Source organism: Argopecten irradians, chromosome 3, assembly GCF_041381155.1.
Source record: "Argopecten irradians isolate NY chromosome 3, Ai_NY, whole genome shotgun sequence".
Taxonomy (NCBI): Eukaryota; Metazoa; Mollusca; class Bivalvia; order Pectinida; family Pectinidae; genus Argopecten; species Argopecten irradians.
In genome coordinates, this window is record NC_091136.1 from 45,093,641 (window position 1) to 45,110,967 (window position 17,327).

General features: G+C 35.9%; 1 protein-coding gene across 1 annotated transcript; it reads left to right on the forward strand.

Annotated features, from left to right (window-relative positions):
• The first annotated feature begins 283 nt into the window (after positions 1 to 283).
• Positions 284 to 16,559, forward strand: LOC138318759 (AP-5 complex subunit mu-1-like). The gene is made up of 14 exons (XM_069261436.1): positions 284 to 608; positions 1,533 to 1,659; positions 2,937 to 3,038; positions 3,393 to 3,463; positions 3,978 to 4,050; positions 4,741 to 4,875; positions 5,100 to 5,180; positions 5,452 to 5,641; positions 6,060 to 6,190; positions 6,389 to 6,489; positions 13,938 to 14,023; positions 14,810 to 14,931; positions 15,083 to 15,179; positions 15,521 to 16,559. Exons 1-14 carry the CDS (start codon positions 526 to 528, stop codon positions 15,634 to 15,636), a joined length of 1,515 nt encoding a protein of 504 aa, XP_069117537.1. The 5' UTR covers positions 284 to 525; the 3' UTR covers positions 15,637 to 16,559.
• The last annotated feature ends 768 nt before the right edge of the window (positions 16,560 to 17,327 follow it).

Genomic DNA, 17,327 nt, shown 5'->3' on the forward strand with positions numbered 1-17,327 from the left:
CAAATGCTATTTGTATGAATAATTTATAGTCAACGTTTATGATATATCAAGTCCACAATTATAATCAATGAAAAATATGTTTATTGTTTTATGACGTAAAGAATACATATTGCTTACTAACAATATGAAAATTTAGGATAACAAATAGAGACTGCCCGGGCTATTTTATGGAGTGCTAACATTACCAACACCGTTTAACTACAGCGAAATAAAATCGATTAGTTTTTTTTCAAAAGAGAACAATGTGCAATTATAGATTAAGTGAGAACTTTATAGATAACATTCATTTGACTTAAAATCGATGAAATCGTAATGATTACTATTCTGGATTGTTTGTATGCCACTGACTGCTTGAACGAATACGAAAATTACCACATGAATATGTGACTCGTTTCCGTTTCATCCAGCTTCATGGTGGACTTTGTAGGTTTGCATGTTGCCTATTTATGTAAATGGTATGGCGTACTTTATATATAGTTATGATAATACTCATTGACGAAAGCTCCAAACGTTATTTCAATCAGTATGAGTATACGAGGTCTATGGATCCTTTCTGTTAAAAGTGCTCACCCTGATCAAAGTGAAAGTAGGCGTCTGCTTTTCTCCAGGTGAGTTTAAAATTCTTATTAAATATATAACCAACACAAGCTTAAAAAAACCCTTAAAAAGCAAATTATCAACGGATCAAATTTGTCATTTGCTTTTGTTTCACTTCCTTGTGGTAATAATCTTTAAACTAGTCAGACAGACAGACTATCTGTCTGACTGTACACTACATGTACACGTACATTGTAATGTTACATGTAAGATATCTGTACACGTGTTTGTTTCTCTGCCGATGGTTTGCTTGAAACATTGCGAAAGAGAAAATGTTCTACCATTTTGTTGTGTTAACATTTATTTTGACAATTTTGTCAAATCTTTAACCATTTTTATACTTGAAAATGGAAAATGGAATTACATGTTTATTATAGTTGTAAGTGGCATAATGATTATCAAGGATAAATTTATAAGTGAGAAGGATTTGTCACTGTCTCTTTACACTACTAAACACCACGGGAGACGCCTATGAACCGGGAATAAAAACCATTTTTCTCAACATATACTTGTCTTACCGAGTCACATGAAACACCAATTGATTAAATTTCACAATGTTTATTACTTGCTTTAAGGACAGAAGATTTAGAAGAAATGTCTTAAATTTTCGTTAAAAAAATACGACAACTCATGAAATGACAGCATGCTTCATAAAGTAAGACGGTAACCCTCGTACCTGCAAGCTACATCAAAGGCTGCGCCGGCGGATATTAATTAAAGGAAATCAGTTGTTGCCCAACGTCATGGTCAGTGCACAAACACAAAAGCCTCTGCACCGTTCTTGCCCAAAACCCAGTGTGACTTATCCTTCTCATATACGTCCTTGATGATTATGATACATCCTTGATGATTATGTAATATGGTAATTGAATAAGACTTTTGATAACAAAACAGATGATATTATAATTATATTTTATTACTGTATCTTATGATAGGCACTTTCCAATAGTTGAAAAGAAAGTGAAATTGGTGGAGAAAGAAAACTACATCACGTTGCCTACTGTACCAGAGTTTATCAATGGACTTATGTTTGAGCTTGGCCATAAGGATGGTATTGATAAGGTAAATGGCTGAAATTATCCCTACATGTGCACCAAACTTGTCATCTATTAATACTAAAAGATCATCTCATTTAACAATAACACTGTTCCTTTCTGTTATTATTATAAATATGTGTTCGTTCTATAACTATTAAAGTTTAAACAATAAAAACAGCCTGGTGTATGATTGCTTTACCAAAAGATATTTGTAGTTATATGTCTTTATCCATGTGTAGCAGGCCACTTTAATCTTGATCATACTTCTTGTCCCAACAAACCTTTAGATCTAGAAGTAAGGATACAATTTGCAATCAAAGATATATTTTGATTGTAGTGTATTTAAGCATTGAACGTTGGCATTCATAGCCATTACAGTCTGCGACTTTAAGCACTAGTCTGCTGCCCATGACTAGTAATTTTATAGCAGGACTAGTACCAATTGTAATGAACTAGTCCGATTGGACTAGTGGCTCCCCATTCAATTAATATCGTTAATTGCTACATTAACAAGAGCTTTGGCCAATTGCATTTTTCAACATTTTTTGGGTGCATTCTTTATGCGATTTTTTCAGTCCAGATGCATCTTTTTGTATGAAATTGTGTTAACGAAAGCATCCAGACTGTGATTTGGGTTAAAAAAATTGTGAACCTATAATGACTAAATTTGAAGTGCTGAAGCAAAACGGCTGTATATTTAAATTGGAGTAGTGATTAAATAGTCACACTATTTACTAGTCCAAAAGATTAGCAGCGAAAAAAATTAGTGTCACAGACTGCTATTGTGAATGCCAACTGGACACAGGCAAATTCCATGAAGCGCTAGCACATATTGAATTTGCCTCTGTTCAGTTGGCATTCATATTGGCTATGAATGCCAAAGACAAAATTAATGCCAAAGACCTTTAATGCTTATTTTCTCTTTTGGTTACAATTTTTTTATTAAATTCTAAAGGACTTATCATCTATAATGAATTAATCATTTGTTATCGTCATGGATGGAACAGCCATTTGAACTGCCATTTTCCATGATCGCTGACATGACAATTGTGACGTCACAATGATAATGACGTTATAATAAGCACTTGAATTTCATAGACTCTATGAATGCAAACTGTGCTTGGTAAGGTTACATAGTGGGACTGCAGTGAAAATGTAATTATATTAAAATGTACTGTGCTTCCAAAGTATGTGAGTCCTCTAAAGAACTAAAGAATGATTTTTACATTTTTGGTGAGCTTATAACTTACTAAGGGTTTATTTCTTCAATTTCATGACCATAAATGATGTTTGTTACCACAGTTTATCACTGCCAGAGACACGTGTGAAAAGTTTGAACAGAAGCCTGTATACGAGGTGATGACCAGTGCTGGACCAATATGGCCGGTGGTCGTAGTAGAACAGGTAAGGTATCTCTTTTGAAAATAGTTGCATAATTTCTGCTTACAACTAAGTTCATCAGTTGTAAAAAGTTTGAATTACCTTTATAAATACATATATATATATAAAGTTTGAAGTTATAATCATGTCATATCTAGATACACGTGATAACTTCAGGTAATTAATTATCTCATTTAATATTGGTTTGATTCAATTGTATTTGTCTTGATTTATGTTGTTCTTCATTTGAAGATTTTCCAGGTTAACTGAAGATTATCTTTTGATAATACACAAACAAAATATATTTGTCATTAAATTTGTGCCATAATCTTTTAAATCTGTTTATTATCATAAAAGTAAAATGCATTTTTGTTCTAGAGGGGAATAGTGTATTGTTGTCTTCCCTTGGTTACTCAAGGTATCAACACAAGGCCACCACTAATACAGATGTAAGTATGTTCAAGGTACCAACACCAGGCCATATACTTATACAGATGTAAGTATGTTCAAGGCATCTACAGATGTAATCTAGCTTTGATCCCGTAAGTTGGTAAGGTCTTCCAGCTAGATGACTACAGTCAATCTACACTAAGACTATATATATGTGGTTGTAAGCCATATAGTTGAGAATGTATATACTATATACTGTTAACAACATGTAATAATCAGTAGAGAAAAGGTCATATTTCAATTTGAAATTTCTGTCTTTCTTGTTAACATGAGTTCCATGTGACTTAGTGGATAAATCATCCCAAAATTCTGTCACTGATAAAGAGGTATTAACCACCTCAGTTTACCCTAGTTTTAAAGTACAGTTTTTTCTTGGCCCCCAATCTCCTACACCTCCTTAAGTGATCCCGCATGCTATTCATAAGTAATATAAACAAAACCTTAGATTTGAATATTATTGTGACATGGGGTTTTCTGCTATAAAACACTTTATAAATAACTGTCTATTTATAGCCCTGGTGTAACACTCGGATTCTCTCTACTGTGTGGGTTATCTGATTACCTCCGTCAGAACACAGCAGCTGAGGTAGGTGGAGCTTACCACAAACTGAGTACATGCTTAATAGAGGACTATTCTGCTCCTCTTGTTGTATGGAAAAAAAAGAAAGAATGTATTGTATTTATAGATAAATAGATTGACTATATCACTGCTGTTATTTTGGCTTTTCTATGATTTAATTATAGATTAGGGTTAGGAATTCCTTATAAGAGGTAGATCCATGTCGCGAAGTTAAACTGTAACTGATTTGTCAATATGTGTACATTTTATATCATAAAGAATAATAGAATCTTACATGGGTCTGTCAAATGGACAGGGATATCTCAACCCAAGTGAAAGATTTTGGCTTGTCCACCTGAGGTTTACCGTGGGTTGACGGCTAAAATCTTCCACAAGGATTGAGATATCCCTGTCCACTAGACAGACCCATGTAAGATTCTTTTTTTCACCCATACTTTGTAGAAAAAAGATGAAATTCCTATTTGTTCCCAGCTGTGTCATTGCGCCATTATGCAGTTGTTATGCGTCAAAATTGATGACGTCATCTACAATGTACGCCGCATGTATTGTGACGTAATGTAATTGTCTAGCGCATGTGAGTTGTCTTACACTCCCCCTGCGTAAGACAGAGAGATATCTTTTCCCTAGCAACCATGGGATATCCCTGTGAAGTATGGGAGAAAATAAAGATGATGGCTTTCTTTGTGATCTGTGTAGATTGCTCAGAAAGGCAGTGTATTGAATGTGTACCTGAACACTGCTGCTCCCTTCGGTAAACCAATGGATGTCAGCCCAGAAACTGTGATGTCTAAAGTTCAGAACAAACCAAGTCTTCTATCAAAAACACACAAGGTATGTGAAATATTGTACTATGTACATGTATAGCCATTGCAGTGCTACTTTTCAGGACTTGAACATGTCATTAATAGTTAACCGAGTAGATTCTTTCTTTTTCAAATTCAGAAAAGATGTTTTCTACAAAATCAAGTTATGCGTTTTGTATTGCAATTTTTTTCTTTAATAGTTATTGAATGTATCGTAATTTATGTAAAGTTGGTGGTGTGTTTTTAATTCAGCAACCCGCCTGGAAGCCTGTATTACACAGAGGCAAGAACCAGGTGTACCTGGCTGTTACTGAGTACATCAGAGCCAACCAGGTAAAATACTGGTAGTTCATTATTCACCTGACTTCCTATTCATTGTGATGTTCGACAAGAAAGAGAAATAAAGGGAAATAACTCTTGTTATATTATATCGACAGGAGCTTATCTGTCTAGAAACTCAAAATAATATTATAAAAACTTTGTTAATTTGTTGTTTTCATATGTTTTGAAAGAATGAATACTCATGAAATTGAAGAAATAATGAATAGTTTGGAAAGTATAATGATGTACATAACTTATAATCCAAACTGTCTGTATACCACAGTATAATAAGGAGGGGACCCCGGACATCTATGATCTGTATGGATCTATTTCCTGTAAAGCTGAGCTGGAGGGAGCCCAGCCCGACATCACGCTGAGTGTGTCTCATACACCTGATGGAAATAACCTCCCACTGGACCATCTCATCATCCACCCATGTGTACAAAGTGCTGACGCCACAGCTATCAACATGGGTGAGTATTGTATTGGTTCTCCCACACATACCGGTATGCTGACTCTTCAATTCTAAGTAGCCACTGCATATCACCCCAATCCCTCCACCTTCTGGTTGGCAGTAACCAGGTACTGATTGCCGCCAGTGTTTTTTCTCCGGGTACTCACTACCAACAAACCTGCCACATCCTTCACTGTCCCTGGCTGGTAGTAAACTGTTAAACTAATTAAACAATAAACTTGAAGTGATCATACTTGTTACATGTATATTTGATGTTAAATCATACAAAGCTTCATACCTGTATTTTGATGCAATGGATGGATCTCTCATCTTTATGTTACATTATATAGATATGTTGGTAGCTAGTGTATTTGAGGTCTTTTCGCATACAATTTTATATTTGAGTCTCCTGTTGATACTTTTTTGTCGCCTTTCAGATGATCCCTCTGACATGAGGGCTACCCCTCGTCGTGTTCGGTTTATACCCCCAACGGAGATGTTTATACTCTGCCATTACACAGTGTCTAGTTTAAAGGAGTTACCTATCAAAGGCTCATATGAAATGAGGGTAAGAATAAAATACAAATATCCAATCTAATGTTGTTTAAATGTTCTATTTAGAAAAATAAAACTTTCAATAGCTTGTGTAAAAAAATGTTTGAGAATTAATTCTTCAGAAAATTAAAAGGGACATTTTTTAGGTTTCTTTAGATATACCTAGACAATTTCATAACATACAGTTTTTAAAGAAGTGTGTATTCTGCAGATGGATGGAAAGACTGCCAAACTGACTGTCCGGTTAAAAATGAGTGAAAGAGTGAAAAATAACCTGGAGTATTGTGAGCTACAGATTCCATTTCACAACAGGTATTAACCACAACAGCAGGTATTTACTACAACCTGTATTTACCACAATAGGTATTTACCACAAAAGCAGGTATTAACTACAACAGCAGGTATTTACCACAACAGCAGGTATTTACTACAACAGCAGGTATTTACTACAACAGCAGGTATTAACTACAACAGCAGGTATTTACCACAACAGCAGGTATTTACCACAACAGCAGGTATTTACTACAACAGCAGGTATTTACCACAACAGCAGGTATTTACTACAACAGCAGGTATTTACTACAACAGCAGGTATTTACTACAACAGCAGGTATTTACTACAACAGCAGGTATTAACCACAACAGCAGGTATTAACTACAACAGCAGGTATTAACTACAACAGCAGGTATTTACTACAACAGCAGGTATTTACTACAACAGCAGGTATTTACTACAACAGCAGGTATTTACTACAACAGCAGGTATTTACTACAACAGCAGGTATTTACTACAACAGCAGGTATTTACTACAACAGCAGGTATTAACCACAACAGCAGGTATTTACTACAACAGCAGGTATTTACCACAACAGCAGGTATTAACCACAACAGCAGGTATTTACCACAACAGCAGGTATTTACCACAACAGCAGGTATTAACCACAACAGCAGGTATTTACCACAACAGCAGGTATTTACCACAACAGCAGGTATTTACCACAACAGCAGGTATTTACCACAACAGCAGGTATTTACTACAACAGCAGGTATTTACCACAACAGCAGGTATTTACCACAACAGCAGGTATTTACCACAACAGCAGGTATTAACCACAACAGCAGGTATTTACTACAACAGCAGGTATTTACTACAACAGCAGGTATTTACTACAACAGCAGGTATTTACTACAACAGCAGGTATTAACCACAAACAGCAGGTATTACCACAACAGCAGGTATTTACTACAACCAACAGCAGGTATTTACCACAAGCAGGTTATTTACTACAACAGCAGGTATTAACCACAACAGCAGGTATTTACTACAACAGCAGGTATTTACCACAACAGCAGGTATTTACCACAACAGCAGGTATTAACCACAACAGCAGGTATTTACTACAACAGCAGGTATTAACCACAACAGCAGGTATTTCAACAGCAGGATACACAACAACAGGTATTAACCACAACAGCAGGTATTTACTACAACGACAACAAGCAGGTATTTAACCACAACAGCAGGTATTTACTACAACAACATTTACAGGTATTTAACTCACAACAGCAGGTATTAACCACAACAAGCAGGTATTAACACAACAGCAGGTATTAACACAACAGCAGGTATTTACTACAACAGCAGGTATTAACCACAACAGCAGGTATTTTACTACAACAGCAGGTATTAACCACAACAGCAGGTATTTACTACAACAGCAGGTATTAAACAACTATAACACAACAGGTATTTACTACAACAGCAGGTATTTACCACAACAGCAGGTATTAACCACAACAGCAGGTATTTACTACAACAGCAGGTATTTACCACAACAGCAGGTATTTACTACAACAGCAGGTATTTACCACAACAGCAGGTATTAACCACAACAGCAGGTATTTACTACAACAGCAGGTATTTACTACAACACAGGTATTAACCACAACAGCAGGTATTAACCACAACAGCAGGTATTTACTACAACAGCAGGTATTTACCACAACAGCAGGTATTAACCACAACAGCAGGTATTTACTACAACAGCAGGTATTTACCACAACAGCAGGTATTTACTACAACAGCAGGTATTTACTACAACAGCAGGTATTTACTACAACAGCAGGTATTTACTACAACAGCAGGTATTTACTACAACAGCAGGTATTTACCACAACAGCAGGTATTTACCACAACAGCAGGTATTAACCACAACAGCAGGTATTAACCACAACAGCAGGTATTATACACAACAGCAGGTATTTACCACAACAGCAGGTATTTACACAACACAGGTATACACACACAGGTATTTACTACAACAGCAGGTATTTACCACAACAGCAGGTATTTACTACAACAGCAGGTATTTACCACAACAGCAGGTATTTACCACAACAGCAGGTATTAACAACAACAGCAGGTATTTACTACAACCTGTATTTACCACAATAGGTATTTACTACAACAATAGGTATTTACTACAACAGCAGGTATTTACTACAACAGCAGGTATTTACTACAACAGCAGGTATTTACCACAACAGCAGGTATTTACCACAACAGCAGGTATTAACCACAACAGCAGGTATTTACTACAACAGCAGGTATTTACCACAACAGCAGGTATTTACCACAACAGCAGGTATTTACTACAACAGCAGGTATTAACCACAACAGCAGGTATTTACTACAACCTGTATTTACCACAATAGGTATTTACTACAACAGCAGGTATTCACCACAACAGCAGGTATTTACTACAACAGCAGGTATTTACTACAACAGCAGGTATTTACCACAACAGCAGGTATTTACTACAACGCAGGTAACAGCAGGTATTAACACAACGCAGGTATTTACTACAACAGCAGGTATTTACCACAACAGCAGGTATTTACTACAACAGCAGGTATTTACCAACAGCAGGTATTTACCACAACAGCAGGTATTAACCACAACAGCAGGTATTTACTACAACAGCAGGTATTAACAACAACAGCAGGTATTTACTAAACAGCAGGTATTAACCACAACAGCAGGTATTTACTACAACAGCAGGTATTAACCACAACAGCAGGTATTTACTACAACAGCAGGTATTTACTACAACAGCAGGTATTTACTACAACAGCAGGTATTAACCACAACAGCAGGTATTAACCACAACAGCAGGTATTTACCACAACAGCAGGTATTTACTACAACAGCAGGTATTAACCACAACAGCAGGTATTAACCACAACAGCAGGTATTTACTACAACAGCAGGTATTAACCACAACAGCAGGTATTTACTACAACAGCAGGTATTTACTACAACAGCAGGTATTTACTACAACAGCAGGTATTAACCACAACAGCAGGTATTAACCACAACAGCAGGTATTTACCACAACAGCAGGTATTAACCACAACAGCAGGTATTAACCACAACAGCAGGTATTTACTACAACAGCAGGTATTTACTACAACAGCAGGTATTTACTACAACAGCAGGTATTAACCACAACAGCAGGTATTTACTACAACAGCAGGTATTAACCACAACAGCAGGTATTTACTACAACAACAGGTATTAACCACAACAGCAGGTATTAACCACAACAGCAGGTATTAACCACAACAGCAGGTAGTTACTACAACAGCAGGTATTAACTACAACAGCAGGTATTTACTACAACAGCAGGTATTTACTACAACAGCAGGTATTAACCACAACAGCAGGTATTAACCACAACAGCAGGTATTTACTACAACAGCAGGTATTAACCACAACAGCAGGTATTTACTACAACAGCAGGTATTTACTACAACAGCAGGTATTTACTACAACAGCAGGTATTTACCACAACAGCAGGTATTAACCACAACAGCAGGTATTTACTACAACAGCAGGTATTTACTTACAAAAACAGGTATTACCTACAACAGCAGGTATTACCACAACAGCAGGTATTTACCACAACAGCAGGTATTACCACAACAGCAGGTATTTACTACAACAGCAGGTATTTACACAACAGCAGGTATTTACTACAACAGCAGGTATTTACCACAACAGCAGGTATTTACCACAAACAGCAGGTATTTACTACAACAGCAGGTATTTACTACAACAGCAGGTATTAACCACAACAGCAGGTATTATTTACCACAACAGCAGGTATTAACCACAACAGCAGGTATTAACCACAACAGCAGGTATTAACCACAACAGCAGGTATTTACTACAACAGCAGGTATTAACCACAACAGCAGGTATTTACCACAACAGCAGGTATTTACCACAACAGCAGGTATTTACCACAACAGCAGGTATTTACCACAACAGCAGGTATTTACCACAACAGCAGGTATTAACCACAACAGCAGGTATTTACTACAACAGCAGGTATTTACCACAACAGCAGGTATTTACCACAACAGCAGGTATTAACCACAACAGCAGGTATTTACTACAACAGCAGGTATTTACTACAACAGCAGGTATTTACTACAACAGCAGGTATTAACCACAACAGCAGGTATTTACTACAACAGCAGGTATTAACCACAAACAGCAGGTATTAACCCACAACAGCAGGTATTTACTTCACAACACAGGTATTTACTACAACAGCAGGTATTAACAACAACAGCAGGTATTTACACAACAGCAGGTATTTACTACAACAGCAGGTATTTACCACAAACAGCAGGTATTTACCACAACAGCAGGTATTTACTACAACAGCAGGGTATTTACCACAACAGCAGGTATTCAACTACACACGGACTGGTATTTACCACAACAGCAGGTATTTACCACCAACAGCAGGTATTTACCACAACAGCAGGTATTTACCACAACAGCAGGTATTTACCACAACAGCAGGTATTTACCACAACAGCAGGTATTTACCACAACAGGTATTTACCACAACAGCAGGTATTTACCACAACAACAGGTATTTACCACAACAGGTATTTACCACAACAGCAGGTATTTACCACAACAACAGGTATTTACCACAACAGCAGGTATTTACCACAACAGCAGGTATTTACCACAACCTATTTATTACCACAATAGGTATTTACTACAACAGCAGGTATTTACTACAACAGCAGGTATTAACCACAACAGCAGGTATTTACTACAACAGCAGGTATTAACCACAACAGCAGGTATTTACTACAACAGCAGGTATTAACCACAACAGCAGGTATTTACTACAACAGCAGGTATTTACTACAACAGCAGGTATTACCTACAACAGCAGGTATTAACCACAACAGCAGGTATTAACCACAACAGCAGGTATTAACCACAACAGCAGGTATTTCCTACAACAGCAGGTATTAACCACAACAGCAGGTATTAACCACAACAGCAGGTATTTACTACAACAGCAGGTATTAACCACAACAGCAGGTATTTACTACAACAGCAGGTATTAACCACAACAGCAGGTAATTAACTACAACAGCATGTTATTCTACAACAACAGCAGGTAATAATTACAACAGCAGGTATTTACAACAACAACAGATATTAAGACCAAACAACTGCAATGTATTAACCACAAATAGGTAGTATTACCCACTAACAGCAGGTATTAACATACAACAGCACCGGTAATAACCACAACAGCATTTTATTTACCACAATAGGTATTTACCACAAAAGCAGGTTTTAACCACAAAACAGCAGGATATTTACTAACAACAATCAGGTAATTAACCAAAAACAAGCAGGTAATTAAAACTAAAACAGCATGTTTCCTTAACCACAACAGCAGGGTAATTTACATAACAAACGAGCAAGTTATTAACCACAACAGTCAGGGTATTAACCACACAAGCAGGTATTTAACCACAACGACAGGTATTCAACCACAACAGCAGGGTATTTACTACAAACAGCAGGTAATATCTACAACAAACATGTAATTACTACAACAACATGGTAATAACCACAACAGGCAGTAATTTACTACAACAAAAAGTGTAATAAATTCAACAGAAGGTATTAACCACAACAGCAGAATTAACACAACAGCAGGTAATTACTACAACAATAGGAATTAACCACAAAAGCTGGTATTTACTACTACAGCCGTAAATTGTACTCCAACAGCAGTATTAGTATTTACAACAGCAGGGTAGTTTAACTACTAACAAAAGCAGTATTTACTACTACAACAGCAGGTATTTACTACAAAACAAGCAGGTATTTATACAACACGCAGGGTATTATCACAACAGCAGGTATGTATACCACAATTGGTAATTTACCACAAAAGCATGTATTAACAACAAAAGCAGGTATTAACTACAACAGCAGGTATTACTCAATCAACAGCAGTTAATTACTACAACAGCAGGTATATACTACAACAACAGGAATTAACCACAACAGCAGGTATTAACCACAACTGTAGTTAGTAACCACTACAACAGCAGGTATTTAACAACCAACAGCAGGTATTCAAAAATTTTGCAAACAGGTACCCCCCGGGGCCTACCAACAACAGGGTATTCAATTTTTTTCCAACAGCATGTATATTTACACAGGGTATTTACCAAAATTGGTATTTTGACCCACAACAGCAGGTATTTACGGGGTCAAAGTGGTATTTACACCAAACTTAAGCATGTATTTACCACAACAATTTCCATTTAAAGCATGAATTTCTTATCTGTATTGCAAAAGGTATTTACCAACAACAACATTGCAATGGTAGCATCCTTATGGTATTTAGATAAAAAAAAATTGACCCCGGGGCCAAATGATGTATTTGACCCCCCAAATACCTGAAGGGGCGGATTTACCACAAAAGGGGTCAAGCAATTTGGCTATTTCCAATATAAATTTGACTTCTATAATTCTGCAAAAAACAGGTATTTTACCACACACAGCATGGTTTACCACAACAGCACCCATTATGCAATGGTAGCATACCTTTACAGGTATTTGGGGATTCAAATTTACCACAAATGGGGCTGACCCAGGTATTTACCACAATGCAGGTATTTACTACAACAGAGGTATTTACCACCAAACAGGGGTCAATTTGGCTATTTCACAACAGGTATTTAAACGTATTTCCACAACTGCAGGTATTTAAGCATGGTATATATTATACCATATATTTGCACATCAAGCAGTTATTTAGCAACATTATTTACCACAAGGAGGTTTACCACACAACATGGTATTTACACCAACAGATAAAATTGCAAAATGTTTACCATATTTACCACCATAGCAGATATTGACACAACAGCAGGTTTTTACCATTGAAAACAAGGTAAAACAACAGTATTTACCACAATATTATTTACCACAACAGGTATTTACCACAACAAGTATTTACCACCACAACATGTATTTACCACAACAGGTATTTACCACCACAACATGTATTTACCACAACAACATGTATTCACCACAACAGGTATTTACCAGAAGATACATCATGTATGAAGGGAATTTGACCTAATTGTATTCCAATAAGCCTAAATCCACCATACTCTGATTGTATGTTTCAAATTAAAAAAAATATATATATCTATGAATATAAAGTATAATTGTACTATACTCATTTCAGTATTTGAATTCCTTCACTATGAAAAGCACATATTTTAAGGCAGTATGTAGATGTTTTTTAAGACTTGTGTGATGATGGAGTTTTGTTTGTCAATGGTTGTTAACATGAAATAAGAAAAAACATGAAGATTTTTATTAGAAAAGGACCTTTGATCTGTTAAAAAGAGGTACGATTGGGACATACGATGCAACACCTAGCCAAGGAAATGTAATGGTCTCCCCTGATCGTCGGATACTGGTCTGGAATGTTGGTAAGTTGATTAAAAAAAATAAGCCCAAAAAAAAATGTCTGTTTAAATTGGCAAAAAAAATAGGGTCGGTAGGTTAGGATGATTTTTTTTTAAGTCTTTCACTCTAAAATAATGGCCGGAACCGGAGTCTTTGATCGTAATCCTGTCATTTAATTTTTTTCGTAGAAAAGTGGGGAAAAAAATTAGGGTTGGAGGTAAAAAATTAGGGTCGGTAGGGTAACCCTAAACAGACTTATCATTTTTTTTGGCCATATATATATACATGTATATATATATATATCTATATACAGTGTATAAGAAATAAAAAAAATAACGACTGATTTCGTCCGTAAGGATTTTTCTTTAAATTTATCATATCTATATATATATATATATATCTACCTCGCATCATTTTGGATGTATCACATAATCTATTTGCTTCCTTGTGAAATGTTGCATGTGACAAATATTTTTCCCTTGAAATAGAAATTATCTGTAACAAAATTATGTCTTGCATGAACATGAATTTTTTCAATAATTGTAGGAAGTATGATTTTATAAAAGTAAAATAAAAAATATTTTGTTAAACAATTTTAAAGTTCTGTGTGAAAATATTTTGTTCAAACCTTGTTCTGTAGTAAAAGTATCAAAATTAAACACATGTGCTGATTTTGCATTATTGGTAAAATACAATGTACATGTATGAAATTACGTACCAGTATGTCAGATCTACTGATTGTGTACCAATATCCATGTATTGTATGGTTATACTAATAGATCATATGTGGTATTTTTGTGTACATACAGGTCAAAAGTTCCCCACCAAGTCTTTGACCATTTCTCTTGAGGCTACAGTCAATTTTACCGATAGCAAGACACCAGCAACACATGAAGATGCATTTTGTGTGGGACAGAACTCTTACGCTAAAGTAAGACAGATTAATTTCTTTGTCAATCTGAATCAACAAATATAACATTTCATTTACATGTATAACATGTAGTTTTGTTTTGTTTTTGTGTGGCACAAACCATAACAATTTTATGTCCGAATTTTATAACAACACATATTTTCTATTTCAGTTATTTTTCAAGTTACCAGATTTTACTCACTCAGGATGTCAGATAGATCCAAAGTCTGTACAAGTCTCTCCCAACGTAAAGTTCAAACTTACAACAGGTATTGATAAACAACACTGTTTAAAAGTCAAAATCACAAAAACAAATTTATGCATTATACTGTGTGTATATGTAAATTGGTATTGTACTATGTAACTTGTTTGGTAGGGGGAGGTAACTCCTGACTCTTTATCAGACACAACACAGTGTTTCAAGGGCTTTAAATAGAGAAAATTAAAATGGTATTGAAAATGAATACTTTTTGTGTAATTTTGAGGAACTGTATTCATGTTATGTGTTCCATACAGTCAAAGTTATGAATGCTCAATTCAAAGCCTGTTCATAGGATGGCCACTGTAAATTGTGTTTCTGTCATTTATTCATAACTGTGTACTTTTGCAGTACAAGAGTACTTGACTGGGATGGAGTACAAATTGTGGAATAACCTTGGAGATTCACTGGTCAGCAACGTACCTCACTCGGTCCTGAATGAGGTCAAGGTCGACGATGACATCTAAAACTTAATAATGTATTATAATGTCAAGGTCAGAAATGGTAGCTTAACCATAACTTTGAATCTACTGTATGGACTGAGGTCAAGGTCAGCAATGATAAAATCAAACAATGCACTGTGTTGATGAGATCAAGGTCATTGATATCATCTGTATTATAACCATAGAAATGTGTTGCACCAATGTCAAAGTGAATGATGTCATTTTAGCCATGTTAACAGGTTTAGATTAATTTAGATACTTAAATGAAATGTGTCGATATTAGAAACCGCTATTATAATCAGTGTGAACTATTCTGTATTTGCATAATATAGAGTTATCTGCCCATGCAGGTAGGTGTTGATTGTGACGTCATGTGTTTGCGTCATCATACTTTTAGAGAAAATGACGTAAATTGCGCTCACAAAATAATGACGTCACAATTAATAGATATCTATCTTTAAGGGAGCTTACTCTGCAATATGCAAAGTCGGAATAGTAGATAATTGACGGATCACCAGCTGTCAATCGTACTGCACATGGCTTTGCATTTTGTATTGTATACGTGACAATGTTTGCTGCAACATTGAATAGGTACACGTGAGATTGTGAGCAGAAGGCGTGGTTATAATACATCTGGCGATCGGTCAGTTTTCACCCTGTGTTGGATCATAACTGATGTAGTGACATGCAGATACAAGTTCTGTATGGTAAATGACATTAAATGTTCCATGTAGTGCAATATTCCTTTATTTTATCTTATTTTCTGTTTGTATTAAACATGTGGGCTTCCTTAAAATTCAGCCTGGTTACATTTGTCACAAGCTGATAAAACACTTATACACATATGTAGTTTTCAGGGCAGATATTTTCTGTGTGGAAAATATTATAAGAACTATAAAGAACTTAAAATGTGCAATGTGTTTGTCAATAAATTATTTTTACAAGAATTCATCCATTTACCTTTTGTGTATATTTTGAACAGCACAAAATGATCCTTAAAACTATTTGTGATATGACAATTTTCAGGGGCGGATTTAGGTTTTGAGGTTAGAGGGGGCGTGGGACAAAGCAAATCAGGCGAGGGGTCTGGGGGCCGCCTAGGCCCCCAGAAGCTCTCGAATAAATGGTGCAAAATCCTGCATTCTGAGGATTTCATGAACACATTTTCCAGAAAATAATTGAAGCCATTTAAGGATGTTTATTTATAGTTTTCGTGTCAAGTGTCATATTTTTTATTTGAAGTTTTGATTTATTTTTTTACTTACAGAATTGCAACATCAAAATCTTAATATTTATATGGACATAAAGCGAAGAAGGGCGGGGGTCTGGGTGGGGGCCGCCTAGGCCCCCAGAAGCCCTCGAATAAATGTACACTTTTTCCAAAAAATAATTGAAGCCATGTAAAAATGTTCGTTTATTATTTTTGACGTCTAATGTCAGATTTTGAATATAAAGTTACAGAATTGCACTGCCTAAAATCAGAATATCTTTTCATAGAGGCACGAAGCAAAGAAAAGGATGGGGGTCTGGGGGCCGCCTAAAACGAATATACGTACCCGGCCTACTATGCCTTTAGGCCGGGTACGAATTGGTCCCTATGTATCGTAGTGGAGCACTGCCTCCGAAAATCACTCAGGCACAGTTTTTCATACTTTTTGAAGGTTTTGAAGTAATAGGGAACAATTGTAGCTCTAAAGAAGACACCATTTTCAGTC